We start from the raw sequence: 19,651 nt of genomic DNA, 5'->3' as shown, positions 1-19,651 counted from the left end.
GTGTTACCCTTCCACCAATCACATGGATACAACGCCGTGTGAGCTGTACAAATGAAAGTACAGGAACACGATGATACGACGTCAGATGGGGCTCACTTACCAGAACTAGTTAATTATCCTGGCTTTTTAGTCACCCAGCTGCCAATCTCATCGACGTGTACACCCTCAGAGAACTCCAACCGTTGGATCTTGAAAACGTGTCAGAATCATTGCAGTGAATGTTTCCTTTTGTGAATTTTAAAGCAAAAGAAAATGGATTTTTATCATCCAATGAAGAGTCAGCATGGTTAGTCGACCAGAACAACGGCGTGAACTGAACACCATGGGATGAGAAAAGGACACGAGGCGGTTGAAGCGAAAAGTAATTTGAGTAAAGACGAAAAGAAAAAGGAAAAACAGTCAATCCTTGATGGCCTTTCCTTCCCCAAATGTGTGTACACGTGTCGACATCATAGCTGTCCTTTCTTCTTCCCCCTTTTTATCTCTCCCTTTCCTCTTCCTTCATTCTCTCTCTCTCTCTCTCTCTCTCTCTCTCTCTCTCTCTCCGTCCGGGAGACTACCGACAGGGAGCCATGGACGATCCCGACCACCACCAACTCCACCAAGCCGATTCTCTTTCTGGTTTATCCATACTCAGCACCGACGATTCCAGAACCTCCTCCAGTTCCGGCGAGATTCCTGCTTCTATTCGCACCGAGCCGATGAAGGTGTCGGAAGCAGGGAGGAGGAAGTGCGTGGGGAGGAACAATAGAAGCGGACTGCACTGGGGGCTCACTTCGGTTATTGGACGGCGGATGGAGATGGAGGACGCTATCGCGGTGAAGCCGGGATTAATGTCTTCAAGATGCAACCACGTCGGAGGTTGTACGGCTCCAGATTCCAGAACCTCGGGTGAGATCTCGCCCGTTCATTTCTTCGCCGTGTACGATGGTCACGGCGGCTCTCAGGTGCGTCCTGTAACAATCGCTGCATTTCTCATCTAAAATCCCAATTAGGGCTAATTTCCGGCTCATCTTTTCCAGAAACAGCCACCCAAAATTAATTTGCACATAGCCAGTTTTAGATTATTAATATTATTATTACTAAGCAGCAACACATGTCACTCGATGAGTGGTCCTCAGTGGAAAGAATTTTGGATGCTCCCATTTAACGTAAGGACACGTGTTGTTGAAATCAGGGAGATCAATGGAATTTTAAGATTCCGATGACGTAATAATCATTTTGGGGATGACGAAAACAGGGGCCTTCATCTGACGTGTTTTAAATATATATATATTTTCTCAAAAGAAGATTTATTTTGAGATAGGTACAAGATCTGTACGCAGGATTTTGGGATTTTTTGGGAGCTGGAAATTCTAGATCTAAGTTATATTTGAATAATTGATTCCAGAGGTGCATATGGTATTGTTAACTGACATTTTCCGGCGTGGATTCGTATATATATGAACTGTAGGTGGCCAAATTCTGTGCGGAGCGGATGCATGAAGTGATAGCAGAAGAGTGGGGAAGAGAAGGGATCAACGGCCATGATTGGCAGAAGAGATGGGAAGTAGCCTTCTCTAATGGCTTCCAGAGGACTGATAATGAGGTTGTTTCAGAGGCGGTTGCGACCGACATGATCGGATCCACGGCCGTTGTACTCCTTCTATCTGGCTGCCAGATTATCGTTTCCAATTGCGGCGACTCTCGGGCGGTTCTTTTCCAGCGGAATAAAGCGATTCCATTAACAGTCGATCAAAAGGTCATTAATTTCCAAACCATTATAATTTTTGCTAGTTTAGAGAAATCAAATCATTAAGGGGGCTGCTGCATTTGTTTTATTGATGGTGTTACAGCCTGATAGAAAGGATGAACTGATGAGAATTGAGAGAGATGGAGGCAAAGTCATAAACTGGATGGGCGCTAGAGTGCTTGGAGTTCTTGCCATGTCAAGAGCCATAGGTTTCCGCCTCCCCTACCCCTCCATGTCGATGTATAATTTACATACATTTGCCTCTCAGCTTGACCATTGTCTTTCTGTGTATGGATGGTGTTCAGGGGATCGATATCTTCGGCCGTGGATAATTCCAGTCCCGGAAGTTAGTTTCACCACCAGGAGTGATGAGGATGAATGTGTGATTCTGGCAAGCGACGGGCTCTGGGATGTAATGACGAATGAAGAGGTTGGGCAGGTGGCTTGCCATCTTCTCAGGCGGCACCGCAGGTCGTCGACAACCGATAACACACCTCCGGCGCAAATTGTTGCTAATAATCTCACTGAAATGGCATACGGAAGAAACAGTTCTGATAACATTTCTGTCATTGTCATCGATCTGAAAGCCAGGAAAGGACACCCACAGAGGCAGTGATAGAACAAGTTGGACATTCATATTGTTCTTCTAAAATCTTGATGTCTGGAAGGGAAGATTCTAATAGCTCCACCCTGTTCTCTTCCATAACTGATAGATAGCAAACCATCTTTGTTTTGGTCACTGTTCTCACCACACTGCATCAAAAACATGTACAGAACCCACTAACAAAAATGGAAAATCTGCTTTACTTGGGCTAAACAGGTAGTAGTTCTTGAACATACCAATATGTATGTGCCCCTAAGTAGCAATTTGGACAACACAATACATTTCCAGACTATACAACCTAATTGTCCATCACTATACAACATCTTAGCTTTGGCTATCTCAAGACCAAAACGCCAATGCAGAGTCCTAAATGATCTGGTTCCACAAGCAAAGCAAGTAGAAAATTGAAGCACAGCTAAAAAACTGTAGAGGTAGAGGGTTAGGGGTGAATTTGGAGGTTAGCAAGATTAAAGAAAGCACCCCTTCGATGATTGAGTTGAGCATAGGATCCTTGCTCAACCACCTTTCCATCAGCCACGAAGGCAATGGAATTCAGCTTCTTGATGGTGTTCAGGCGGTGGGCCACGACAAGGGTCGTCCTTCCTACCATAATTCTATCCAGTGCTTGTTGCACAACTTGCTCAGATTGAACATCCAGAGAGCTGGTTGCTTCATCTAGCAACAGAATTGTTGGGTTTCGAATTATGGCTCTGGCTATCGCTAGTCTCTGCTTCTGTCCTCCTGAGAGTTGCACTCCTCTTTCCCCACATTCTGTCTCGTAACCATCTTTCAATGACCTACACCCACCATCCCCCAATGAAATAGATTCAAAATAACCAAGTCAAAGCATGGCCGAACGATTGTGAAAAGAACAGCAGACTTACGAGATAAACTCATGGGCATTGGCGGCTCTGGCGGCCTCCACAACCTCATTCTCAGAAGCGTCGAGCTTCCCAAAGAGGATGTTGTCGCGTATGGTGCCGGAGTAAATCACTGGCTCTTGGCTCACAAGTGCCACATGCTTCCTGTACCATTGAAGATCCATTTCTCTGATATCCACACCGTCCACTTTCACCCATCCCTTCCCCACATCATAGAACCTCAGTATCAGACCAATTACAGTTGATTTTCCACACCCACTTTTCCCAACTAGCCCAACGCTCGTCCCTGCCTTCACTTCCAAGCTGAATTGGCGCAGCACCATGTTATTTGGCCTGCTTGGATACCAAAAATCCACTCTCTTCATCTCTATATTCCCTTTTAGCTTCTCCAACTTCCTCCCTCTCCCATCCTACCAAATCAAACAGTATTCAAATAGAGTTCAGCTTTGGAAATGTTGAAGATAAAGTTCTTTTCATTCTGTAATTTGCCAAAAAAAGGGGTGTTTGCGTACCTTTGATGGGTCAGAAATGAGTGATTGTCGGTCGAGAATCTCGAACACTGAGGCAACAGCAGCCGAGCCCTTGGCTAAATCTGTTGTCATGCTGCCAGCCTCGGCAATGACCTTGCCGGTGCTTACCAAGATAAAGAAAGTTTTGAACACATCCCCTGCAGATATTTGACCTTTCTCCACGAGTGTTCCACCAAACCAGAAATCCAATGCCCATGACATGAATGTTAGGCATTGAGCAGACCCCATGCCAATCCCTGCAAACCATGATTTCTTTCTAGCTTCCTTTCTTGGTGCCTCCTGTGCTTTGTCGAAGATTTCAAGCACTTTCCCAATGCTGCTGAAAGATGTTACTATTCTATGGTTATACACTGCTTCTACAGCTATTTGTGTGCTTTGATTCTGTGCCTTGATGAAGTTTGTGGAAATGGTTGAGAGGAGGACTTTCCGTGTGTAAAAGCAGAGAATTGTGAGTGGCTGGACGGCTATCATAACAAGGGCGAGCTTCCATGCCACTGCTAGACCAAGGATCATTGCTATGGTCACAGCTGAAGTGGTTTGAACTAATAGAGAAACTCTGTCAGCTACAAGAGACTTGACCAAGGAAGCCTCATTGCTCAATCTTGAACAAAGAGCTCCACTAGAATTTTGCTCCTTATCAAACCAAGCTGTTTCAAATGTCAAGATCTTTTCAAGTGTCCTCTGCCGAATTCTTTTCGTCAAATGCTCGCCCATATACGCGAAATTATAATGTTGAACAAGGTTCAAAATAATGGAAATCAGAGTGAATGAACAGAAAATCAACGAGTACGTCCTGATTCGAACCTGCATTTCGTAATGGCTTGGAGCAAAGAAAGCTGATATCATACCTCCAATGGTAAGTGCATATATAGGCTGCACTGCCCCAAAAGCTATAGCTGAGAAGCTTCCTGTTAGCGCTTGCTTCCATTCTGGAGAGTTCAAAGATAAGAGACGAGTAAAGGAAGGTGGCTTAGGAGAAGTTGATTGAGGGGTCTCCATAGGCAGTGGTGATACTGCAAAGACTGCTGGGCTTGATTTAGCACTGCTTCTTCCAACCGAAGAGGTATGTATTTCTATGTTTTGTTCAACATCATCATAGCTTGTTAGTCGCTGCAATTTCACTAGTTTTGCATAGTGACCAACTTTTCGGTTTATAAGATCATTATGGGAACCAATTTCAACTACACAACCACCACTTACAACAGCTATAAGGTCTGCATTTCTGATTGTAGATAGCTTATGTGCAACTACCTGATCATCAATCAGTGAATGAACACTCAAAATTTATCTCAAAGTTGCTCAACTACTCAAAATTTAGACAAATTTGGCTTACCAGAGTGGTTCTTCCCAGAGAAGCTTGATCAAGCGCATTTTGGACCAATGCTTCTGATTCAGAATCAAGAGCACTGGTAGCTTCATCAAGCAGGAGAATGGCAGGATTCTTAACGATTGCCCTAGCTATGGCGATTCTCTGCTTTTGTCCACCAGATAGAAAAGCCCCTCTTTCCCCAACCTAGGTTACACTACGACATTCAATTGATTTCACAAGCAAAAGAAATGCAGATAAAACGGCAAGGAAGAACATTACGAACCTTCGTCTCGTACCCTTCAGGAAGCTGGGTAATGAAATTATGCGCATTGGCAGCCATGGCTGCAGCCATAATCTCGTCCATGGAGGCGTCGAGCTTCCCAAACAAAATGTTCTCCTTAATCGAAGTTCCAAACAGAGCATGCTCCTGACTGACGAGACCCATTTTCCCTCTAATCCATTTAAGCTGCAATGTCTTGATATCGACGCCATCGATCTTCAAAACTCCATCATCCGCATCGTAAAAGCGTTGCAACAAAGCAATGGCGGTGGACTTGCCGCTCCCACTGGCGCCGACGAGGGCGACGGTCTTTCCAGCATCGACTTTGAGATTGAAATCCTTGAGGACGAATGAATCGGGGCGTGAGGGATATGCAAATGTGATGCGATCGAATTCAATTTGGCCTTGGAGATTTTGAAGAACAAGGCCTTTTGTGTCTTCTCCATCAATCAATGGAATCCGATCGATCCTCTCAAATATTCGCGATGCTGCAACTGAGGCCTCTGTCAAGTGCTTCAAATCCGGAAGTGCCACTCCCAGCGACCTGCATTCCAAGTTCGTTGGAGCAATTCTAATGAATCATAATGTAACCGTAATTGAATATACAACAGATCAATCAAACTAAACAAAACACTAAAAGCCTTCCCAAATTTGTTGGAGTAGAATGATCGTAAATGTGAGATTCGTCTGTTGGGGAGGAGAACGAAACATTATTTATAAACGTGGCAGACCCATTGATATGGAAATCAACCCAAGGGAAAGTATGGAACGGATTACCTTGATGATCAAGATCAAGAGTAAAGAAAACTCGTTTCTAAACTCGTGATTCGAATCACTCCACAAGAGGTTTGATCAATACCACTTGAATGACTCTACATGCAAGTTCTAAACACAAGAATTTGCAAAGAAAGTTTAGCTCTCAACAAAGCTAAAATAGAAATTCTATTCTCAATTCCAAAACGGAATGGGCCACAACGGACAATATATGTGGTAGACTTGGGCTGTTACAAATGGTATTGAAGTCAGACATTGAGCGATGTACGAGCAAGGAGGCTGAGCCTTGAGGGGAGGTGGACACAAGATGGTGTGCCAACAAGGACGTTGAGTCCCAAATGGGGTGAATTGGGGGAGGGGGTCCCACATCGATTGGAGAAGGGAACAAACGCTGAGTCGGGGTGGATTGGGGGGTCCCACATCGATTCGAGAAGGAAATGAATGCTAGGTCCCAAAGGGAGTGGATTGGGGGGTCCCACATCGATTGGAGAAAGAAACAAGTAACAGCTAAGATGCTGGGCTCCGAAGGAAGGTGAGTTGTGAGGTCCCACGTCGGTTAGAGGGGAGAATGAAACGTTTTTTTATAAGGGGTGTGGAAACCTATTTCTAGCAGATGCGTTTTAAAACTGTGAAACTGACGACAATAAGCTACGAGTGAAAGCATTTTAATAACATGAATGAAAAAGATATAGATAGATGGAGATGGTATATAGAAACGTACAAGCCAGCCAAAATGAAGGAGATGCCAGCAGCATAGATTTTGCCACCACTTTCGCCTTTATACATCACCAAACGGCTACCATACCAAGCAATCAAAGCCCATATAGCAAATGCCAGCCCCGAGCTGCCCACAGCCAACCCTTTAGCAATGCCTTGCTTTATCCCCAGCCTCGTTGTTCTATCCAAGATGGTTCTATAATTCTCCAAAACCCTCTTCTCAGCAGTGAATGAATATATAGTTTTTATGGAGCTTAGCGCTTGTTCAACTATGGCGTTTGCTTTCCCATACTCCTCACGCCTCTTGTTTGTTACATATACCAAATATTTGCCGTATGTTACTCCTGGAATTACCAGTAATAATAGCGTTGGAAACACTACTATTGCTAATCTCCAAGAAAAGTAGGTCGAGAAAGCCAGCCCCGAAAAGAAAACCGATGAGTTCATAACAAATAATGGGACCTGTGAACAATGTTTAAGAACCATCCATTAGAGGAAGAATCATCATTGCAAATGAAGAATAAAGTTTGTACCTTTTCGCTTAGAACTTCTTGTAAGAGAGAGGTGTCTTTTGATATACTGTTGACAACCTCTGATGTAGTTGCTTCTTGTGAATCAAAAAACCCTACTTCTTGTCTCAGTACTGCTTCCAAATATTTATGTCTAATTTTCAATACTTGTCTCTCGCTTGTTTTACTCCAACAATACCCTTCTACAGTTCACAAATGAAACGCATACATACTTTTAGTTTATACTATACAATACCACAAACACACCGCTAGCAAATATTGTCCATTTTAACTCGTTACGTATCGTCGTCATCAGTCATACGGTTTTAAAACGTGTCTAGTAGGGAGAGGTTTCCACACCCTTATAAGAAATGTTTCGTTCCTCTCTCCAACCAATGTGGGATCTCCCAATTCACCCCTTTTGGGAGCCCGCGTCCTTAACTAAGAATTCTTGTGGTTTTGAAGAATCTAGCTACAAGAGAACCAGGAACGGAGAGCTTTCCCCCCTTTTCTGCCCGCCTCTTTGGTCTTAAGAATGCTGGTTTTAAGAATGAGTGATTGCTCTTCTCCGACCCTCACTGCCCAACCGGATAGCGGACAGCTAATGCGTTCCACTTATTGCACAGGGTTCTATGGTCGGTCTGCAATCCCTAGATACCTAAGGCGTCCTTAGGGTGATCTGTAGTTCCTACGAGGTGGAGACGATGGGGTCGGTTCATGGATTTTCCTTCCTTTTGCCGCATTTCGCCCACTCATTCTAAACCCTAAACCCTAAACCGCTCAAATCCACTACTAGTAGATATTGTCTTTTCTCTTTCAAGCTGTCCCTGAAGTCTTTTAAAACGCGTGTCACATGGGGTTTGTTTATTGTTAGTCTAATGTAATTTGACGAAGCTTGAAATGTGGTATCTTATGAGTTGAGTTACGTTTCGTTCTAAAATTTCACGAGACGAAACGAGGTCGGGATGGAAATAATTGTCTCCTTAAGTAATGACAAAACCCAGATGCTTTTCATGCAATATTCATAAAGCAAAACAAAGATAAGATGAATGAAAAAGAAGGGTTTTTGAAAGTTACCCATAAAAGCCACAATCATCACAGCTAGCCCCAAGTAAACAAAGTATAAGCTGCACTGTTGAAAACCCCAAAAGAAAAGAAATAAGAAACAGAAACCCAAAAAAACCCCAAAAGATGGAAGAGAATTTAATGAGAGGTACGTTTGAGTTTTATCCACTAACCTTCTCCACATTATCCATGAAGTTTTCATGGACTTTACCATTCCCCAAACTGTTCATAAGACTGCTAGCAAAAACCAGCAAACAGTTGGTGGACATTCCATCTCCAATTGCTCCAATTGTGCCCAAAAACATAAGCAAAACATCAACCCAATCAGCATATCTAAAAATGGCACCAACTGATTGCTTCTGATCTCCGACCCTTCTCTCTTCCTTTCCATCTCTTGAACTCATCTCTGCAAATTGAGCTTCTCCTTCAATGGTGGAAATGGAAGAGATAATGCGTTATATTTATACAAAACAAGAAAAAAAAAGTGGTTTTGTATTGATTGTCCATGAAACACAACTCCAAATGAGCATGAGCTTTATGTGGGGTTTTGAAAAAACACACAAAAATTCATGATTTTGGTGGGGTTTAGTTTATAGAACTTTTAAATGGGTTTAAACAAAGATGAGTAGTGCGCAATTGTCAAATAAAAGGCACCTCTTTTTGTTGTCTTTATTTTTATACATTTTTATATTGGTTTATTTAGTGTTCTATGCTGATTACATATCAACCTTTTTATGCAAAAACAGTGTAACCATTATGTTCTAAACTTCATTTCTCCATCGATTTTCATCACATTCATGATACCTTTATCGTCTTCTTTTCCTTTTCTCCCATTTATAATTCTCCAATAATTCAAACGAAAAGTTGTAGTTACTGTGAGATCCCACATTGGTTGAAGATGAGAATGAATCATTTTTTATAAGAACGTGGAGACCTCTCCCTAGCCAATACGTTTTAAAAAACTTTCAGGAGAACCCCAAAAGGGAAACACCAAAAAGAACCATAGCTACTAACGGTAGGCTTGAGCTATTACAAATGGTATCAAAGTCAGACATTGGGCGATGTACTAGCAAGGATGTTGAGCTTCGAAAGAGGATGGATTGGGAGGTCCCACTTCGATTGGAGAAGGGAACGAGTGCCAGCGAGAACGCTGGTCCTTGAAAGGGGTGGATTGTGAGATCCCACATTAGTTGGAAAGGAGAACGAAGTATTTTTTTTATAAAGGTGTGAAAACTTCTCACTAGCATACGCGTTCTAAAAAACTTTGAGGGAGAAGCATAAAAAGGAAGGCAAACGATTGAGAAAACTTTGCTTGAGCGGTTACAGTTAGTGATCCTGAAACTCACAATAAATTATTAAGATTAAGATTAAAAAAAAAACATCAACTTATAAACCCTACCGATTGAATCTCGAAACGGAAGATGCACATCTATAATATAAGCCTAGATTAATGTGATTGAAAGAAGAAAACTTTATAGTAATACTAACGATGGTGAATAGTATATGATGATAGTAAAATCAATTGCTTAAGAACACATTAAAGGAAAAGAATAAGAACATATCAAAATTAAGCAATCTATGTCTCAATGTTTTTGTTACATTTTTCTTACATACATTTAGCTACCATATTGGTTAATGGTTTGGAAGTTTGTCTCCTTGTCTTGTCCTTGCGTGGTTCTTTCTCTCTAAAACTAGGGTTAATTTCAAAAGTTTGGTATAACTTTTCTAGAGTAATTTTTAAATAAAAAGTAAAGCATTTTTAAAAACAATGACTTGATTTTTTTAAAATGTTAATTAAAAAGTGGTTTTTTAAAGTACTTTAAAAAATAATTAACATTTTTTAAATTTTCCCAATCAAATCAACTTTATTTGTTTGGTGACATTTGAAATACCCTTAATATTTCAAGAAGGTAAAAAAATAAAAAAAATAAATATAAATATGGTATGTATTTAAGTTAATTTTTGAAAAAAAAAATAATTATTGAAGGGCTAAATAATTTAAATTTTGTACTTTATTTATGACGTAATCATATAGTATTGTGATTAAAGAGCTGAGTGGGTTGAAAGGGCAATTTGTTGTAGGGTTTAGGGTTAGGGCAACTTTGGAGAAAATTATGGGTACAACTTTTGAAGTGGTGGGTTATATATATAAATAAATATATATATTTGGGAAAAAAGAATTTATTATATTACTCATAATTTTTGGATTTATTATATTACCTTTTTTCCAACACAATCATCAAATCTCTTCCAAACCTAATTATCATTTCTCTTGTAGTTGGAAAGGTTAAATAATTATTTTTTTATGAATTAAATATATATAATAATCTGTACACACTACTTTAAATGCAAACGAAGATCCACTGACTTTTGAATGTATTATGTTCATTAATTTAGTTTGGTCAAATATTCCTCGACACCTAATTAAAGGGGTCCCTTAAAACTCCGATTCCAATACATGTATTTGGTAGTTATATAAATTGAACACATTAATCATGTGAGTTTAAGGAGTATGGTATTAATATTATTTAAATTCCATGTGTTTCCACTAGATAGACTTTGTAGCATGATTAATTAAATGTGAAGTTCCATTGCCCAAAGCCCAAAGCCCAATTTCTATTTATTTTATTCAATTTAAAAGTTGACACGTGGATTTTTCGAAAGTGAGCAAGATTTGCTGAATGATTTTGATTTGATTTTTTTTTTTTTTTTTTTGGGTATGCTTTTTAGGCTGATTTATATCCCACTTAATTTGGCTTTTAAATTGCTTTGTTTGTTTCTTGGGACCATTTATAATGCAATGCTTTTTAATCTTATTGCTTCTTTTTAACCTAAGTTTGTTAACATTATATTAATTAATTAATTAATTATTCCTCCACTAATAATTGTCCTCCCATTCCTTTTTCTGTCTTAATTAATTAAATTAGCTAATAATTTGAAAAAAAAAAATTAGACCGTTTCATCTCTACCTATTTTAATCAATTTTTTTAAAGTATTTTTAATAATAATAAAATTAAATTCGTGACTATTTAATGTCACGACTAAAATGCTCTAATATCAATTGTTATAGCGAAAGCGGACATAAAATCGATTGCATTCACGCACCCACAAATATAAATGAACATAGAGACACAAAATTTTTTACATAGTTCAAAGAGAAGAAATTCTCCTACATTCACATGTGACTTTTACACTACAAACTCTATCATACAATATTAATTCATATACCAATGTGAGAGTAGATTCATGAATTGAAGCGAGGAATGTACCAAAATTATTCATGAATGTAAGAGATTTATGAACCAAATCTTTATTAAAATTCTCAATGGTGTACGGTTTCGAATAATTTAAAAAATAAACAAAAAAGAAAATAAGTTTAGAATAATTAATATTTAATTAGAAGAGAATTGGAATCTTCCTCGCTTACAATTGATTAAATGGCGAATTAAGTAATAAAAAAGTTGTATGTTTAAATATGTTATCCCAAGAAAGGTATGTCGAATTGTCGTGAATGATTCATTAGTATGAACGCAAGTTAGGAGGTGGAGTTGTTGTTAATCACTTTATAACTTATTTTTTCCAATTATGGAAATTCTAAGTGTGTTCCCATTCCATCATCTTCCCCCACTTCAACTTTATATTTTTTTTTTTTTAAAATCCACATATTTTTATGTGAAATTATTCGTTTTTTTAGTAGAATCTTCTAGATCTAAATATGTATGTGAGGTTAATTATTTTAAAATTGTCGCCAACTTAGGGAAACGCCGTCCTCTAGGATTGTTTCAACTCTACATCCTCCATTGACGAGTTACATAAAAAGTTATGGTCCCTGTTTAGCTTGTTACCAACACTACTAACACCGTTCCAATCTTGGTTATATCTTAGCTTGACTTTTTTGAACACTTTCCTTAGTGTGTTAGATGATACATTGTCCTTCTCAATTGTATCATGACATCTCTCTCAACCTTTGAGATAGCTTGAAGTCCGTACTATCAAAGTCATTGCCGTCTAATACGATTGTGGCACAGTCCACTAACTACTCTAACAAAGCCAGTTATTTGTGTCCAAATGCACAATAACATTTATGGCAACGCCAAGATCATCACTTCACCAACACTTGCACCATCGACATTCACTAAAATCTTCATATCATTTCAAACAAAAAACAAGATGGCAAATCACAAGTTCATTGTTTCACAGCTCAAGTTTACACGGTGTATTTGAAATTACAAGAAACAGGAAAAACTCACTGCCAAATCGCGAGAGGTGTTTGGTGTACAAGAATCAAATTTGATGGAATAAAGAAAAGAATGAAGAGAAAGTAGCTATAACTCTATGTTCAATCAACAAATGGAGTGGCAGCCCAGTACTCCCAGAGAGTTAGAACACGCCATATCAATAATTAGCAGTTCTTGTGAACAACCCAACCACCTATCCTAGCTATCAAATTTCTTAGGCTGGCGCCATTGTGCCAAACTTTTAGCCAAGGAACCCAGAAATGAAACCTTTGGAGCCATTCCTTTCTTTCCATACAAATGCTTCCCTCCCAAATCCGTATAAATCGGACCCGTATCGACTTTCGGTATACTTTTTTCAATCTGCAGAGCATGAAAACAACTAGTCATAACTGGCTGCCTAGGCTATTCTTTCGTTACCATGGTCATTAAACTACAATTTCATCTTCAGATAGCCTTTTCTTGCCCAGCAAGAACCAAAGCAACCACCTCCTTTGGGTGGCAAGCAAATTGTAACAGCCTAAGCCCACCGTTAGCAGATATTGTGTTCTTTGGACTTTCCCTTCCGGGCTTCCCCTCAAGGATTTAAAACGCGTCCTCTAGGGGAAGGTTTCCACACCCTTATAAAGAGTGTTTTGTTTTCTTCCCCAACCAATGTGGGACATCACATGTCCTCTTTGGGTTTTTCCTTTCGGGCTACCCCTCAAGGTTTTTAAAATGTATCTGCTAGGGAGAGGTTTCCAAAGAGAATGCTTTTGTTCTCCTCCCCAACCGATGTGTGATCTCACAATTCACCCCCTTCGAGGCCCAGCGTCCTCGCTGGTACACCAATCGGTGTCAGCCTCTGATACCATTTGTAACAGCCCAAGCCCACTGCTAGCATATATTGTCCTCTTTGGGCTTCTCCTCAAAGTTTTTAAAACGCGTCTACTAGGGAGAGGTTTCCACACCCTTATAAAGAATGCTTCATTCTCCTCCCCAGCCGATGTAGGATCTACACAAATAAACTCGGACAATTTTCCTAAGCTAACACACCAGTTCATTGGGCAGTCTTTTATCTTGTCATATAATATAAGGCCTTAGCCAACTTACCTTGTGTATCTTCCCATCTTTCAAGTAGTATCGGATGCCTGACCAGTTGATTGATTGAGAAAAATGAGAACGTATTGCAGAAATAGTGTACAAAAAGTTATCCACCAAGATTGCAATGAATACCTGCACATCCAAAAACAAATGCTATATTTACTAATCTAATCAAGAGATGCCATGATATAATAACTTAACCCAAACAACTGGATTGTATTATGTTTACCAATCCCCAGTTGTAGGAAGCAAGAGAGAGCTGGGGAGCCTCCGGTGACAGAATGTTGCATAAGTGAACTTCTACCCTTGTCAAGTTCCACATTGAGAAGAGTTCTATAACAGTGCACACAGCAAGACTGCACACCATTAACATACCTATTATGGAAGAACAACAAAACAGTTAGCTGTGACAACTCAAAAAACTGAACACGACAGCATAGCTCCAATTCCAAAAACAATTCATCATATTCACATTCAGCATCGAGCAAAGTGAACATAGACACGTAACCCACTCGGGGATCAACCTAACTAAATTGGAAAGCAGTGTACTCACCCACAGTACTAAAACCTGTTTCCTCGAGTGAGTACCCTTTAACGTAGAAACGTAGTGCTGCAGCGACGTGAATCATAGACATAAAGTATGGTGCCACAAACCCCCATGACAGATAGCAATGAGAAGTAAACAGTGCCCGGTTCATCATCTTGTTAACGTGTGACGTGTATGATTCCAAAACAAAAGTTTGTTTCCTCAAGTAATTCCAATACCTGCCATGTCAGTAAAAGAGGTCAAACATGGAAGTAAATAAACAAAACAAGATTTGCCTATATAGATATCAGACCTTCCCAAGTTTAGATCACTAGCAAGAGGATGAGGGAAAATTGCAACAGGAGGTGATGTAATAAGCCTCTTATGAGCACCTGAAATGAAACAGTTTATTTGAATGAATGAATTAAATGTAAATTTGTGCTTCTATTCCCCCTTTAAATATCCTCTTCTCTTGATAAGGATCAGTAATTTGTATGTTACCAGCTATAGCTGCTAGAGTCATATCGTCCGAGTATCCACCATCTCGTAGTCCAGAGACCACTCCATAACTATCATATCTAAAGTCGTCAGCATGCATCTGCAACAGGTCAATTCGAGTTATGACAACTTGATCTCTTACATGTTACAATAGTACAACGACGTCGTATCTACTTACCATCATGCAACCTCCCCAAAGAAAAAATGTCTTTCCACCAGTAGCAAAGCCCATTGAACAAGGCTGTAAAGTTGACACATAAAAGTACTTCAAACCCAACAATTCTACATAAAAACATTCCTCTTCTTCTAGATAAAGTTAAAAAAGAATACCATATGATATTCATAGATGCAGTAACTCCCTAAACTCCCCGAAGGTAAATCGAGCGGGTATCCAGTTTGGATAAATATCTGCATACAATCTCAACTAGAATTAAACGTAAAACTGAGTTATGCAAGCAATATGCAGTCCAAAAGAGACATCCAGACAAGAAACTACTCCTAATGAATGGTAACATACATCAGGGTTTTTTTCCATTTCAGCTGTGAGAGCACCAATTGTTCCAGGATGTAACCTAACATCATCATCCAAAAATAGCACATATTTGCTATCTTTATGCATTTTCTCCACCCCGACCTGCAGACGAGCATTATATTCTCAATGTTGATAAGAACCAAATCTTATTATATCCCATCATTTATTTCTGAGACAGATTTTTGCATCAGAAAGTACTAAGTCAAGATTATACAAATTTATCACATACCAACTGATTGTGGATTTTCTGGCTGCAAGTTGTTGCTAGACCAGCCACAAGAATTCTAGCATCAACATCATCCTGTAAAAAACATGCATACAAGTGAAGCAGTGGACAGTGAAAAAAATGTTCCACGACCCGTCGAACTCTAGGCTTCACGTAAACTACGAATAGTGATGACAAGAACTATGAATGAAAACAATTGGTGAAGAACAATGTATTTATACAAACCCTATAATCAGATAGCAAGCGCAGTACAGCATTGTAAGCAGGATCCTCCGTACTTTCCACCACAAAAAGAAACTCTAAAGGACCTCCATAAAGGGATGTTACCTGGAAATTCATTCATAAATGAGAAGGCAACACAACATGTTCCAACAGTTAAAGAAAAAGGAAAACTCACCTGAGTTCTCCAATTGTGTAAGTTATGTTCTCCAAAGCCTTTTAAAGGCATAATAACAGTCACTCTAGGTAAATTGACCTGATTGGAGTGCTCGAGTTCACTAATGTCGTTGCAAATAAAAGCAAAGCCATTGCCAGCTCGAGCTCTCCCCTTTATACGTTTAATCTCTCTATTCCTGCACAAGGAATGAAAAGTTAACACCAGGCCAACGATCAAACAGGCTCGGGTTACTTGAGTACCTGACATAAGCAGCACAAGCCCACCCAAATGCAAGAATCAGGCAGATTAAGCATCCCTACAACAACAAAAATTCAAAGAAATGAGACTGAGAGGTTAATGTTTGATGAGCCAAAAGTTGATTCAAATTGCAAAGCACATTTCAAACGGCAAGAAATCAAAATGCATTCAAACTTTGCCTTTCACCAACACTGATAACTCAGGCACTAGAAAATTCGAAGAGAAAAGTAGAAACTCCCAAAGGTATGAAAAAAGCTAAATTACCCAGAACGAGCTGAGAATGCGAGATATCAAAATTGAAAAGAGGCACAGAAAAACCCAGAAATTGAAAATATGGAATTGAAAAGAGCGAAACAGAGGTGGATTTAAAAAAAGACAGAAACAAACCTGGATCTGAATGAAAAGAGCGAGAGGAGTAGAAAAGGCATTGCTGAGAGAGAAGAGGAAGGAATCAAAGGCGTCGATTGACGTGAATGTTCCTCCCCCTCCGTCCATCGAAAAGAGGAAACAAAAAAAAAAACAAAAAAAAAGAGGGGGGAAAAGAGCAATGGAAAGGCAACGAAGAAAAGAAACCCTAGAAAGGGACGAAAGGGCTCATCCCTTTCTCCGCCCTGCCGAAATAATGAGATCTGAATGCACAAAAATCGTGGAATTGGAAGGAAAAACAGAGGAAAATGGAGAAGAGAAGAAGGGGGAAAGAAGTAAAGGAAGAGTCTTTATGAATTTATAGTGGGAAGAAGGGGGCGGGCCTCAATTGACGCAAACAACATCCACAATTATAACTTTAGTGTGTAAATGTTGTGGAGCAGAGATTGAGGCACCAAAGCTTAAAACCAGAGACGAGGGAGAGACCGTTACCCATGCCCAACCTTACCTTAATTAATTCAAACTCATAACATTACTCCTTTTATCTTACACTTCATTTATTTAATCAATCCCTTTTATGTCTCCATCAAATTATTCCATGTCATCTCCCACCATTCTGTCACATGGAATTTTGTTAATGAATAAATTCTTATTTTTTAAATGTATGAAATTAAATGTTTGAATCCACGCTCTCAGGTACAGTTTTGTTAGTGAATAAATTCTCATTCTCATTTTTTAAATGTATGAGATGAGATGAGATGGGATGTTCGAATCATTCTACCCGTGCTTAAATGAAAAATCTATTTTAATGATTAGAAAATAAAAAATAACTGTTTTTTAAAAATAAAAATAAATTTCCATCTGAATGAGGAATTGGGTAAAATAAGAACAACGGGACAAGAAGAAGAATAAGTTGGGGGATAAACACAGGGAAGAAATGAGTTGTCCATGGGCCATCTCCAACTTTGTTTCCTTTTATGAAGGATTAACATGGGGAAGGGGGCGCGATAGCTCATGTCCAACGAATGAATTCAAAATCTGGCTCACCATTCTTGTTCGCACACCAGTTCTTCTCTCCAACAGATAATTTGGGCTTTGTGTTATACATGATATCAGAGTTAAGAGGCGATTTGCCAATAAGACGTTGGACCCAAAGGAGTGGAATGTGAGATCCCACATCAATTAGAGAGAGAGAGGGAAATGAAACATTTTTATAAAGATATAGAAACTTGAAACTTATTTAAATCGTAAGACTGACGTCGATACATAGCAAGCCAAAGCGGATAAAAACTAAATAGTTAGCCTAATTATATGGTAATTGATTTTTTTAAACATATAAAAAACATTATTCATATTTAGTGAGAGAATTGAAAATGCAACCATTGGTTAGATTCGACGGTAAAATAAAATAGAAAAAGTCTGATTTATAAAAATAATAAAAAAAATAAAAAAATAATTAATATTAAAGTAATTTTTTAGGGCAAACCCATTCTTATTCCGACCCGAACAGTATAGACTTCTGTAGCAATTAGCATTAACCAAAGGCGAAGAAAACCTATTCGCAATTTTCAGCCGACTTTTTTCTCTGCGTAGCTACGCCCACAGGAACGCCACAAGAAGGGCTTGATCGATCAATATAACCCTCCGATCAAGCTTCCATGGGAACGCCGGAGACTTCTCGGGAGCCTTGTCCAGATCGGATCCTCGATGACATCGGTGGCGCCTTTGGTATGGGCGCCGTTGGTGGCTCGGCCTTCCACTTTCTCAAAGGCGTCTACAGTTCTCCTAAAGGATCTCGCCTCCTCGGCGGTTCTCAAGCCGTCCAAATGAACGCACCTCGTATTGGTGGTAGCTTTGCCGTATGGGGCGGCTTGTTCTCCACATTTGATTGCTCCATGGTTTACCTCCGCCAGAAGGAAGATCCGTGGAACTCGATCATAGCCGGTGCCGCTACTGGCGGTTTCCTCCAGATGCGTCAGGGTGTCGGCGCCTCCGCTCGATCAGCTGTGTTCGGCGGTGTTCTGTTGGCTCTGATCGAGGGGGCCGGGATCATGCTGAATAAGGTTCTTAGTCAACCGCAGAACGCTCCTATTATGATCGACGATGCCGGTGCTATGGGCGGTGTTCCTGGTTATCCTATGGAACAGATTCCGGGCCTAACGCCGCCGCAGACTCTTCCTCAGGAGGCTGGGGGTGGGGGCTCGGGATCGTGGTTCGGAGGATGGTTCAATGGCGGACAGAAAAAGGATTCAGAAGCAACTCGTGGAGAGAGCGAAACGAAGATTTTGGAGAGCTTTGATTCGCCGCCGGTGCCGAATTTCGAATACAAGTAAATATTCCTTTTTCTTTTTCTAAGATTTGGTTTGTTAGGGGAAGTGCATTAGAATTGAAATTCTATATTCACCGCGAATTGAAATTGAAATTGAAATTGAAATTGCAGTGGCAAATGTTTTTTCATTGTTTTTTGTTCTGGAACAGTTAGTGAGTCTGTAACGATGACATTGTAGAACCATATTCTATCAATTTGAACACCATTTACCAAGTTAACTTGGGAAATGGCAAGGAATTCTGAAGCCTGGTTTAGGAATTGTCATGAATTTCCCCCCTTCTGAAAAATATTGAATGACCCAAAAGACTAAACATGGATTTCACCTGTTCACAGAGCTGCACACCACCAGACATGAAGTCGTCTGCGAAATGAAACTATAAACATGAACTCTTAGTGAATAGTATCTGAAAACATCTTTGTGCTCAAACAGTCCATAACAGCTGGTGCAGCCCATCCCTATTCAAATCACAACCCATCAAAGCCTCAATGAACCATTGAACTAATTGATCTTAAAGTAGTGGCTAAATTATTTGGATCTTGTATCAATAATAGGCTTGAACTTTGAAAACTTGCATTAACCCCACATGGTAATTGAAAATTCTAAGGCAACCTACATGGACATGGTTCTTTCAAAGGAGAATGGAATGACGATGTTTGGGTTAGCTTCTTCATTTTGGGGTTAGCACTAGAGCTAAAAGGTTAAAATTGAAGAAGATGACAACGGTTGACTAACGTTTTGTTGGAAAAGGACGGCCCCTTCCATTCCTTTTGTTGCCGCCCCACCCTTCATTCGTTTTGTCGGTGTTCATTTATTTGGTTGT

General features: G+C 39.8%; 3 protein-coding genes and 1 pseudogene across 3 annotated transcripts; 2 read left to right on the top strand and 2 right to left on the bottom strand.

Annotated features, from left to right (window-relative positions):
* Window positions 1-519: 519 nt before the first annotated feature.
* LOC111793456 (protein phosphatase 2C 53-like) lies at window positions 520-2,549 on the top strand. Its single transcript, XM_023675347.2, has 4 exons — window positions 520-947; window positions 1,454-1,741; window positions 1,836-1,941; window positions 2,038-2,549. The coding sequence occupies exons 1-4, from the start codon at window positions 573-575 to the stop codon at window positions 2,346-2,348; spliced, it is 1,080 nt and encodes a 359-aa protein (XP_023531115.1). The 5' UTR covers window positions 520-572; the 3' UTR covers window positions 2,349-2,549.
* LOC111793457 (putative ABC transporter B family member 8) lies at window positions 2,514-8,846 on the bottom strand. Its single transcript, XM_023675348.2, has 9 exons — window positions 8,575-8,846; window positions 8,414-8,468; window positions 7,361-7,539; window positions 6,832-7,289; window positions 5,340-5,880; window positions 5,081-5,260; window positions 3,730-4,998; window positions 3,221-3,627; window positions 2,514-3,133 (listed from the first exon to the last, which is right to left on the bottom strand). The coding sequence occupies exons 1-9, from the start codon at window positions 8,803-8,805 to the stop codon at window positions 2,776-2,778; spliced, it is 3,678 nt and encodes a 1,225-aa protein (XP_023531116.1). The 5' UTR covers window positions 8,806-8,846; the 3' UTR covers window positions 2,514-2,775.
* A 3,686-nt stretch (window positions 8,847-12,532) lies between these two features.
* LOC111792110 (uncharacterized) lies at window positions 12,533-16,994 on the bottom strand. The gene is made up of 14 exons (XM_023673445.2): window positions 16,523-16,994; window positions 16,138-16,193; window positions 15,899-16,073; window positions 15,727-15,828; window positions 15,505-15,576; window positions 15,261-15,377; window positions 15,074-15,151; window positions 14,922-14,984; window positions 14,747-14,843; window positions 14,559-14,637; window positions 14,273-14,484; window positions 13,949-14,094; window positions 13,729-13,851; window positions 12,533-12,999 (listed from the first exon to the last, which is right to left on the bottom strand). The coding sequence occupies exons 1-14, from the start codon at window positions 16,628-16,630 to the stop codon at window positions 12,838-12,840; spliced, it is 1,590 nt and encodes a 529-aa protein (XP_023529213.2). The 5' UTR covers window positions 16,631-16,994; the 3' UTR covers window positions 12,533-12,837.
* Window positions 16,995-18,025: 1,031 nt separating this feature from the next.
* Window positions 18,026-19,074, top strand: LOC111792222 (mitochondrial import inner membrane translocase subunit TIM17-2 pseudogene; annotated as a pseudogene).
* Window positions 19,075-19,651: the final 577 nt, after the last annotated feature.

The sequence above is a fragment of the Cucurbita pepo genome, chromosome 4 (genome assembly GCF_057944985.1).
Source record: "Cucurbita pepo subsp. pepo isolate OVF chromosome 4, ASM5794498v1, whole genome shotgun sequence".
Taxonomy (NCBI): Eukaryota; Viridiplantae; Streptophyta; class Magnoliopsida; order Cucurbitales; family Cucurbitaceae; genus Cucurbita; species Cucurbita pepo.
This window is presented reverse-complemented; position numbering and strand designations above follow the sequence as displayed.

Coding starts and splice junctions, on each gene's coding strand:
- LOC111793456 (XM_023675347.2), top strand. CDS start 573: ATGGACGATCCCGACCACCACCAACTCCACCAAGCCGATTCTCTTTCT. Junction 948..1,453: donor ATGGTCACGGCGGCTCTCAG/GTGCGTCCTGTA, acceptor TATGAACTGTAG/GTGGCCAAATTCTGTGCGGA. Junction 1,742..1,835: donor CATTAACAGTCGATCAAAAG/GTCATTAATTTC, acceptor ATGGTGTTACAG/CCTGATAGAAAGGATGAACT.
- LOC111793457 (XM_023675348.2), bottom strand. CDS start 8,805: ATGAGTTCAAGAGATGGAAAGGAAGAGAGAAGGGTCGGAGATCAGAAG. Junction 7,540..8,413: donor GATGATTGTGGCTTTTATGG/GTAACTTTCAAA, acceptor TGTGAACTGTAG/AAGGGTATTGTTGGAGTAAA. Junction 5,881..6,831: donor TCCTTCATTTTGGCTGGCTT/GTACGTTTCTAT, acceptor CTTGGAATGCAG/GTCGCTGGGAGTGGCACTTC.
- LOC111792110 (XM_023673445.2), bottom strand. CDS start 16,630: ATGGACGGAGGGGGAGGAACATTCACGTCAATCGACGCCTTTGATTCC. Junction 14,095..14,272: donor AACAGGTTTTAGTACTGTGG/GTGAGTACACTG, acceptor CTTCCATAATAG/GTATGTTAATGGTGTGCAGT. Junction 13,000..13,728: donor AAGATGGGAAGATACACAAG/GTAAGTTGGCTA, acceptor CATGCTCTGCAG/ATTGAAAAAAGTATACCGAA.